The sequence below is a fragment of the Glandiceps talaboti genome, chromosome 4, assembly GCF_964340395.1.
Source record: "Glandiceps talaboti chromosome 4, keGlaTala1.1, whole genome shotgun sequence".
NCBI lineage: Eukaryota > Metazoa > Hemichordata > Enteropneusta > Spengelidae > Glandiceps > Glandiceps talaboti.
The window spans coordinates 19,881,599-19,892,180 of NC_135552.1; the positions used below are offsets into that span (position 1 = coordinate 19,881,599).

At 37.2% G+C, this 10,582-nt stretch overlaps 2 protein-coding genes across 2 annotated transcripts in view; one reads left to right on the top strand and one right to left on the bottom strand.

Moving 5' to 3' along the window:
- Window positions 1-553: 553 nt before the first annotated feature.
- LOC144434689 (uncharacterized) lies at window positions 554-7,311 on the bottom strand. The gene is made up of 8 exons (XM_078123206.1): window positions 7,192-7,311; window positions 4,209-4,607; window positions 3,134-3,325; window positions 2,448-2,480; window positions 2,098-2,203; window positions 1,756-1,831; window positions 1,341-1,424; window positions 554-689 (listed from the first exon to the last, which is right to left on the bottom strand). The coding sequence occupies exons 1-8, from the start codon at window positions 7,232-7,234 to the stop codon at window positions 612-614; spliced, it is 1,011 nt and encodes a 336-aa protein (XP_077979332.1). The 5' UTR covers window positions 7,235-7,311; the 3' UTR covers window positions 554-611.
- A 2,143-nt stretch (window positions 7,312-9,454) lies between these two features.
- Window positions 9,455-10,582, top strand: part of LOC144434287 (MAM and LDL-receptor class A domain-containing protein 1-like) — a 22,359-nt gene continuing 21,231 nt past the window's right edge. Inside the window, exon 1 of the mRNA XM_078122739.1 lies at window positions 9,455-9,506. Within this exon, the coding sequence (XP_077978865.1) occupies window positions 9,455-9,506 (52 nt within the window). The remainder of the gene's footprint in view (window positions 9,507-10,582) is intronic.

Consider the following 10,582-nt stretch of genomic DNA (forward strand, 5'->3'; position numbering starts at 1 on the left):
GTATCACTTTGTTTGATTATGTTTAAACATTTCTCGTCACACTAGCAATATGGTTGAAAGGGTTAGTGTTAAATTGCGATATGGTAAAATATATCGAATGCCGTAAACAGAAGCCAATTGTCCGGGATAAACAATGGCATTTCGTCAGGGTTTATCTTCCGTAAAATCAATGAATATTAAATTAAAGTCTGTATGAATTGTCACCAATCATCACCGTGGTGGTAGTGGTGGTGATGATGGTGTTGGTGGTGTTGGTGGTGGTGGTGGTGTTGGTGGTGTGGTGTTGGTGGTAGTAGTGGTGGTGGTGGTGGTGGTGGTGGTGGTGGTGGTGGTGGTGGTGGTGGTGGTGGTGGTGTGTTGTTGTTGTTGTTGTTGGTGGTGGTGGTGGTGGTGGTGGTGGTGGTGGTCACCTTCCCCATCACCACTTGTTATACAATGAATAAAAGGCCTGAGAAATAAAACAACCAACGTTTTTAAAGACTAAAGATGAAGAAAACTGTCCCAGCCAGTTCTTGAATATTATGATTACGTTTCCAGATAAGTTTTCCTATACTTGAAAATAAATGCCAGACTGAGGCTTGTGTTTAGATTAATACATCTGACAAATACTCTTAAGCTTCAGATTCGTGTCCAACATTTGTTCGTTCAACTATATCGTCTTCCAGCTGTTTTCTTTCTGTCTGGCCTCTCTGAAAAAAAAATAGAAAATACATTTTAAATATCCTTCTACTTGCAAATGAGAAACAAGCACGTGGTGATAATGCTTCGAGGTTCTCACGAGAACCTATTATGTTACTACCACAATGTCAATGGTTTCGACAAACACACACGTCCATGAAGTTGTAATAAGAAAATGGAGTTGAGCTAAGGCCCGAGATTAATAGTTCAGTGTAGGATAAAAAAAACGTAATTCTTTTAGTTTGGTTTTGTGTGGGGAGACGATGAACCATAAATTACTAGTAGTTCTCTTCCAAAAGAAAAACGATTTTACTTTTAATGGAATATGTTTTATACCCCTACATACAAATATTTATATGACATCACATCAAGAAATTGAAGAATTTTCGCTATAGTAAATACTTTGCACTAAAACCTGTCAATAAAAGGGCATTTTTTTAAACTACACACTGGTTTTATATTCAACAGAATACTACATTCTGATTTGAAAATGATTCTACTGCTTCAAATAATTATCAATTTTGGCCAGTTGAGTTAGGAAGGGGGAGGGACCTGAGGCCTAACTGAAAGAATTTAGTTTTTTATCTTTCATCGAACTGTAAATCTCGCCTCGATAACTGTCCGTAAAGTGTAAATGTTAACGAGACGTGGAAAGTACGTACCTCCCATTTTACTCGGCTACCAAACTCGTCGTCGTCATCGTCCATGATAGTCACTCTTGCCGTCGCAGCATTCTCGGTCTGAGGCTGAACACAGAGCATTGTATATTTACTTATCGTATCGAGAGACCTACTGATTACACATCGTGAAGTAGCCAATTTCCCACAATTGAAATAACGTGCAGGTGAAATAAATAGCGAGAGACACAGGCAAAACATGTTCACATCGATGTTGACGTTACTATAGAAACACGATGCGAGGTTACAACACAACAAAATATGTTATTTATTTACTCCTCTCTATGTGTGAAAATATTTCTTAGAGACAAGTCTTGAATAATTTCTAGGATACATAATCATTTTTCTGTAAGATAATATGAGCCAATGGCCTTCGAATTAATAGTTCTGGAACACCTACCTCCGGATCACCACCATAGAGGGGGCTCTCCGTGTTTGGTTGGTTACCATCGTCGTCAATTAGTCGAAGAAATCGACTGAAAACAAAAACACAGAATCATGATGAAGGCACGGTGGTCACAGAGATTTTTGATAAACTTAATGTTTTCTGACATTTTAATATCGTCATATTTTAATTACTCTCTACTACCTCTAAGCAAAGACAACATTTCCCTCCAAACAAATTCTGTGAATAACATTGCTAAAAGTTGAATGACTGCATTGCAAGTTAGAGCCATGTGATGTCATTTGAGGTCACTAAATAGACACGTGATTTACTATGATAAATATATGTCTGTCTCACCTGTTGGCCTGAGCATTACGCTTCTTAGAGCATACAAATGAAGCAGAAACAAGCATTACAACCAACAAGATAGCAACGGCAAAACAGGCCACAATGATTCTTGTAACTGAAATGACAGAAAAAGATATTATTGACGACCTGTGTACTTTCTTTTATGGTTATGCCATATTGTGGTTATCGAGGATAAATAATACATATTCTCAACTTTGTCCATTTCAAAACGGTAAGTTTAAGTTCAGAATTTAAATCAATGTTGATTTTACCGATTGGTGATGACACACATCCGACATTCAAACTGACCATTTGTATCATAGCTGGAAAATAATAGAGTTGACACGACAATGACTTACCATCGTTGCTGTCGGTTGGTGGAGGAAGCAACTCTGAAACACGGAAAATACAAACAACTCAAATTCAATAAGTATTCGTAAAATGTGAAATCTTAAGTAATGTTTTAAATAGACTATCATTTCAGACGCCGTAAATAAAAGCTAGCGTTCACAAAGAGTGAGAAATGGGATGGTAAGTTACCATCCCTCTGTTACCAACAGAGTACTCCGTACGATCGTGTGCTGCTGTTGTTTAGCTACCTCACCACTTTTCAAAAAAAAACCTTAATTTTTCTCATTTTTAAAGTCATTTTTCGCATATTTTGTGAATAATTTGTAATTAATCTAATGTCAAGCTTTGGGTTAGAATGGTCTGTTGCGTAAAATCATCTGCCCCCCTCCGATATCATTTTCTGAAAAATAACCCTCCCTCAATTTTATTCCTTTAAAATATGACCCTTCACCTGAAAAAAAAATGAGTTAAAATGCCATTAAAACATTGAAAGGGACACGCATCCTAGAATCAATGGTAAGAGCTCAATCCCACCGCTGCCACCATACCAATAATTTTAAAAGCATAAGGTTGATTAATGCCATATCAAGTTACTAAATTACGAAGACATACTTTGTTCTGTATTGTGACCCCATATAGTGTTTGAACACCATAAAAATGTTGTATGTAACTGATTAGGAGACGGTCTACTCACGACATTGGTCTATAAGGTCTGGCTCATCGGCACAGTCTGACGGACAGTCTATAATTGTATCGTTATATCTTGTGTTGTTGATACATTTGTTGTCCTCTGGACAACGGAATTCCCATTCCTTGCATACCACTGGCGTCGTTGGTGGTGTTGTTGGTAAATCAGTTGACGACTCGGATGTAGACGTGCTATTACCTGAATTGTGAGATCAATGAATAGGTTATTTATCAAATCGTTATATCTTTATTAGCCTCCGTATGGATTCCATTGTTCTGTTGTATGTATGTATGTATGTATGTATGTATGTATGTATGTATGTATGTATGTATGTATGTATGTATGTATATGTGTGTGTGTGTGCGTGCGTGCGTGCGTGCGTGCGTGCGTGCGTATGTATGTATGTATGTATGTATGTATGTATGTATGTATGTATGCATGCATGCATGCATACATGCATGTATGTATGTACACGCACGTACGTAGTTTGTCTGCCTATCTATACTATCTGTCCCTGTCTGTCTGTCTGTCTGTCTGTCTGTCTGTCTGTCTGTCTGTCTGTCTGTCTGTCTGTCTAAATGAAACATATTTGATACGTTTACATTGTATTCTTAAACTTAAAGGCATTCAGCCGCTTTTTTGCCTGGTCAATTAGGTTCAAATCACTATTTCATAATTGAAAAGTCCATTCCTTTGTTATTTTACGACACCAAAGCCCACAGGTGCCCATAAATAATTAGAGTCAACTTTCCATAACAAAATATCCTGCATTTCACCCTACCACCTCTAATCTCAGCGATCCTGTATGTGTATATGTCACAAGTCGATGACTGTACGTGATTGAATAGAGACCATCATATTTTAATCATAAGCTTGCCCTGTTGGTTTTCAGAATGTACAGTAGAATAAATACCTTTAACCATTGACAGTAGACTGTCTATGTTTTAACACACTGAACTATGATTTCGCTTACAGGAATGCAGTATAGCTCTGCGAAATTTAAATCTGCATAATGACAAAAAAGTTTGGATTGCATAGGTTATCCTAGGAAATAATCCGAGAAATATACAGAAATACTTACAGCCGAATTCGTCAGATCCGTCCTCACAGTCGTTTTCACCGTCACAGATTTTAGATCCATTGATACATTCACAGGATACTGGACACTGGTACTGTTCAGGATCACGTGCACACGTTTCATTACTACAATTGCTATAATCAATTGTAGTAAGTAATGCTGTGGGGATGACGGTAGTCACAGTAGTAGTAGAAGGGGCCGTAGTTGTATTTGCTGACTCCGTAGTTACATTTATGGAAACAGTAGTTCCATTGAATTCCGTGGTCGTTTCCTCTGCAACAATAGGCGTTGGAGTTGTCGCTGATACCGACGAAGTCGTATAGTTGGCAGTTGTGACGTTCGATGCATCTTCAGTCGTTATAGCAGTCGTCGCGTCTGTACTGACCCCAAATATACACCCAACTGTCATGCAGAATGGAAATAATTAGTATTAACAAACAGCCGACACTGGCATCAACGGGACGTTATCCTAGTCTGGGGATATTTTGATAAGTTACATGTATTCTAGTATACAACCGGGGGGAAAAACACCAGTGCATTTGCTTGAATGAAGTGAGCCAAGGAAAGACTTCATGCAAAGTTAGATAAAAACAATACAACTGATACAAAAACGACAGATGTAGCTATAGGTTCAGGCAATGCCTTTTTTAGTTTGTTTATATTTGTGGGAGTTATAATGTAACAGTAACAGTTGTACTCAATGTTATAACATGTCCTGTTCTAAACTGTAAACAGAGTTATGGGATCTGGGCTCCTGTGATGTGTATGCTTTGATAAGTTACCGACATTAATTACATCGTATGTCTTTGCATGAACGTTGTCCCATTCCTGCTTACCACAAGCAAGCAAATGCACCTGTGTGCGAATGAGAAATAAACCAAGCAAATATATTGGAGACAAGAATAGAGTGATTATTTTTGAAAAGCTCGGCTGGTTAGAAAAGAACAAGGAGAAAACCACGTTCTAAAACTTGTCTCATTGATACGAATACGATCGATCAGTCTTTTTGTCATGCTTTCAAATGAGTGTCTTCACTTGGTTTCACCTCCATTGATAAATTCCCGTGATACACAGGGTACTTGTATTGTCCACTAGGTCCACTTGTTTGGATCGGCATTTCCATTATATGCTATCAGTTCAAATTCAGTCAATCAAATAAAAAGAGAGTCGATTGGGTCATAGAAACACACATAACGTCACCTTTAGGGAACGTGCAAAATTTATGACAGGGGAACTGAGGAGACTGCGTGACTGTTGGTACAGACCCTGCCCTGGTACTAGTGTAGACTTTTCACTGAGCGTTACGGTAGTCACGTGCACATACTATACTCCATATGCTGCATAACTTCGCTGCTGGTGTATCGAATGTAATACTCTTCACTGGGTAACCCAGCAGACAGTAGCACTAAAAATACTAGGTAAACTGACCTTGAACTTGTAACCATGGTAATGAACAACCCAATGTTGCTTTAAATTGTGGCTAAGAATTAAGGTCATGTATTATAATATCAGACCATATCAAATCACTGCTGACAACCATGTGGCATATATAGTGAACGTTGTCCTCACATAAATTATGTGGCGGTAGTAGTGGTTGGGGAAATAATCAATGCCTTTAACACTTTCAACATTGATTCTGGGACTATGTCCTTTTTCTGGCAGCGCAGTCTGACAGCGCATTTAAACCATGTTTTTAAAATATTTTAACGGGGGGAGGGCATGTTAGAGAAGGGAAATTGAGGAAGGGTCACTTTTTACGCAACAACTCGGGCCTTATTTCCTAGGCCCTCCTCCATATAATTACTGAAGGTTCCCTAAGCATTAAATCACGAGGTATATACTCACACTCACCAACACAGTTATGTTATGCCAAACATGGCTTACTTTAAATCTTTGCATAATTCGCTTAGGGATCAAACTTTCAATATGTTTTTCATGACCCGATCAACTTTCAAAAGTACTTGCCCATGCAGAACTGGAATTCACTTCCCGGTAAGGGATCAACGACTTGTGACGTCAAAAGTGAGACAACGACGACACAAACGGTATATCTAAATGGTTGTATATGATAAATGAAGATGTGATGTTCAACTTCATCAGAGTGAATTTTTTTTCATGCACAAACGGTGGAATATATCCCTTACTAATACTTCAAACCGTACATATGTATACATTTTATAAATTTTCTACTACCTATAGTGTTATGGGGTTTGGTCATGCGAATCAGATCCTTTTCAGTGTACAATGCTAAATGTGTTCTCGCTAGCGCTGTATGCGTGTCATTCTTCAGTGTACCTAAGGTCAAACGAGGATACATGTGTTGTCATTATTATATAGCAGTTAATAATATACTTGCCGTTGGGTAAATATTAAAGTACAGGTGATATCACGACCGGTTATTGATGTTGAATAATGTGTGTGTTGTTTGTCATGTAACAAAGTTCACGTAATCAAACTATGTTTACTGCTATGATATGCTATTACAATACACTTCTTCCATTGTGATATAACTAGTATACTTTTCGTCTCAAACTGCTAAAGAACATTGCAACATTTTCAGATTACGGAATTCTGGGCGAGGGGAGTCTGATTTCTATGTACATGTCATGTACAAACTATATTACAGTGGGGGAGTACCTGAAGACACTCGTAAAACTTAGAGGGCGTAGCCATGACTGACACTTGCAAGTGCTGCGCCATATTGAAAACAATGGGGTACACGCCAGTAAGGTATACGCAAACAAAAATATCACATACTCTGGTCGTTTCGAACTTTTAAGTACCCTACATACACACTAAAATGCCACTCATGAATTGTAGTTTATGAATGTTAGTTATGGTCTGTGATGGGTAGTCGTTATAAGTCCAAAATAACAATTTTAGAACAGCGGTTCACGATCTTGTCAGGTTGATTCAACAGGTGTGACAATCTAAATTACAATCAAAAGTCGGAGAGAAAATAACTCAACAAAAGAAAGGTCCATACCTGAGCATACAAGAATCAAAATGCTGAGGATCCTGGCCTCCATATTGAAATAGGCTAGGGATACTTTACGGTGAAGTTAACGCAACGACTCCGGGTTGTGTCGACAGGAAACTAGTCCGGGGTTCAAAGGTTACCCAGCGAGCGCGACGACATGCAACTGACACAAGGGGCCTGTCAAAATGCATCTAACAAACGAGGTAGTATATAATATGACGCCTGTTCTCAATGTATGATTATTTATTATTTGTCGATGGATGGAAGGGGGGGGTACGTAAAGTGATGGTTTTTTTTAGATAGAAACTCTTTTTACATGTACAACAAGTTGTGGTGAACAGAAATTTAGTATAATACAATAGTTACTAGTTATCTCGAACGTTATTCAACAAAATATGAAAATTACAGCCTAATTAACACTCAAAACAACATATACATAAACGGCAAAACATTTTAAATTTATACAAAGCGAGTGATCATGGTGTGAACTTTGTAGGGTTTTATTTGTCATGATATAAAACCGTGTCCATCTCGATCTCGTTAAGACGACTCGGTTGTTTTTTTCTCTTACTGTGTTTTCAGTTTTATATGCATATGTAAGAAAATATATTTAAGACTATGATGAGAAAACAGTTGTCCGACAGCAAATAAAAGAATAATCCCTATAACGTCACTGATAAGATAACACGAATGCAAAAATCTGGATTTTTATGATAGGCATATTTCATATTTATTATGCTACTGTTATTTTTCAAGTTGATACCTTTGTATGGACCATCAGTAGATTTTTTCTATGGCGGAACTTGAAGATTGGAGGGCAATATGCTAAACCATACTATGTATGCCATAGTGATAAATTGGTCATACATGAAAATACATATGAGAATATAAATCTACCGGGATGAGATTTAAATGAATTTTCGACTACTCTTATTTTCAAAAGGTGATACAAATGTTGAGTGATTTTTATTCCCATGCTAGTCGTTAGCTATTTTCAGCTCAAAGAATACAGGTTTTAATTGATTCATCTTTATACCATAGCTAGGCTAGAAGGAGAATGTTTAAAGAAGGGAAAGATGTGTCGCGGAACTGTCGAAATCAATCATGCTGATTATGCAACCAATGACATTTCTAGTCTTAGTAGCCAATCAAGTCTTTAGATTTATAGCCAATCAGACGTGTGTAATTGAAACCTTCCTAGTCAAAACTGCATCCTATGAACTTAGTGTATTTTTTAGAGATTTAATAGACTGTCATATTGGTAATAAAACTCATCTCTAGACCTGCTGTCGGTGTTATCATTCTCAGTCAAGACCCCCCCCCCCCACACACACACAGAGGAGTAATTAACACCCCATATCTCACAAGTAATAACCACTTCATATTCCACAGGAGTCATTAAATTCTCATATCCCACAGGAGTAATTAACACCTCATATTTCCTCTTTGAGAATTTAGCAAATAAAAGCTAAATACAAGCTTGGGAATCAAAAGGCACCCAATATTTATATCATTTGTTATTGAACATAAAAGATTTTAAACTTGCGCATATAATAATGCCTGCCCCTGTAAGTATATAGACTGATTTGGTCGAATAATTATGCATGTTGTTATATATCTCCTGGGAACGCACAGGGTTTATCATTAATTATAGCAAAGATCGGATATCAATTTCATTAAGTTTAATGCCAATTAAGTGAAAATTCATCGCGATGAAATATTAACAGTATTACGTTGAATTACTTCAACTAAACGCTAACATTGGTTTCAGTCACACGTGCCTGGCCTAATACATGTATAAAATATGAATGGCGCTGAAAGGGTGATATACGGCGATGAATGGTAACCATACCGACAAAACTGTTCGTATTCGCATACAAAGAAAGCCATGTCGGTTATCTGTAGGCGCATATTTGGAAGCAGGATGATAACACCAGTGGTTAGTAGAGCTGTTAATGACCAACTAAGTCTTATTTTTTTAATGGGCTATCTATCTGTACAAGTTAACATTCTTTGGTGTCTATCCATAAATAATTATCAGTAGCCTGTATCATCTGTGCTGTGTCTCAAACTGAAACGTACTTCGTGTAGTTCATCAAAGATTTCTCCCTTTGAAGTGTCTTTAAACTTGAAAGGTAACCGTACGCGTACACGTTACATCAGCATACTGTGGGGAATACTCTTCACTGGGTACTCTGGCTTTGAAGGAAGCGTGGAACTTTGGTCGACCTTCACTCCAGGCGTGCATGTGATATAGTCCAACGTCAACATGGAATACACGACAGTACTGTATATGCTGGTGTCAACATTCCTATTCATGGGTTAGTAACGTTATCATCAAATTTAGAATGCTTTCAAAAGATTGTTTTATGACAAAGCATATTGGTAAAAAAAAATTATGCAAGACACAGCTCTACACAAAGTACAGCATTCTGTGTTGTTTTGGTAACAAAGTAATTCACGTTAAATTAGTCTATGGTTCAATGTCCACCAAAATTGCTGTAAATTAATGACGAGATATATTTATTACATGTTAGTTGGAGTATATCACATCATATATGCATAATCTGTTTGATTTCATGATTACTCGTTACATTTAGTCGCAGACTTCGGTACTAAACTTATGAAAAGATTATCCACTTAAAATTAACTGTTATCACAGAAGAATGATATCGATATCAAACTATTGCGAAATACTATTTACGCCTATTCAACATATTCTCAATTTTCAGTCAATGTTTACCATTCTGTATGACGATGTTTTATGATTTTGCATATATTGAGGCATGATTTTTTTATATTGTATTTGTATGTATCGTTACTGTATTCAGTCTGCATATATGTGTACCTTCACGTTGTCAGATTATAGCCAGGTTATGTCTGTCAATCATTTACAATGAAGGCAATTAAGCCTACACTGGTCAACTACTCTTAGACTGTCATACATACTGTATTGAGGAGAGTTTATCGCTTTGATGAATTCCCATCTGTTGATATAGTGTATATTTCTAGCTCTGACGATTTCTATTCACAAGGTAGTTGTGCATATAGATCGTAATTTGTTTACCTTATAGGGCAAGATCAACAGTTCAATATAGGATTTAAAAAACTAAATTCTTTCACTTAAGCCTCAGACACCCCCCCCCCACCACCACCACCACCACCCCACCCCCTCTCCTTCTAACATAATTGGCCAGAATTCAAAATTGTGATAGACAGCAAATAATGTTCAAATCAAGTATGTAATAGTATGTAGTGCTATGATTACGTACAAAGCCAGTATGTTGTGAGGAACAAACAGATCTTCCATTGACACTTTGTTGTATTTTAGTGCCACGCATTTACTAATATAGCCTAAATTCTTTCATTTCTCGATCTGATGATAGTTTAAACAAAT

Coding starts and splice junctions, on each gene's coding strand:
- LOC144434689 (XM_078123206.1), bottom strand. CDS start 7,234: ATGGAGGCCAGGATCCTCAGCATTTTGATTCTTGTATGCTCAG. Junction 4,608..7,191: donor TTTGATTCTTGTATGCTCAG/GTATGGACCTTT, acceptor TCTGCATGACAG/TTGGGTGTATATTTGGGGTC. Junction 1,425..1,755: donor TCTATGGTGGTGATCCGGAG/GTAGGTGTTCCA, acceptor CTCTGTGTTCAG/CCTCAGACCGAGAATGCTGC.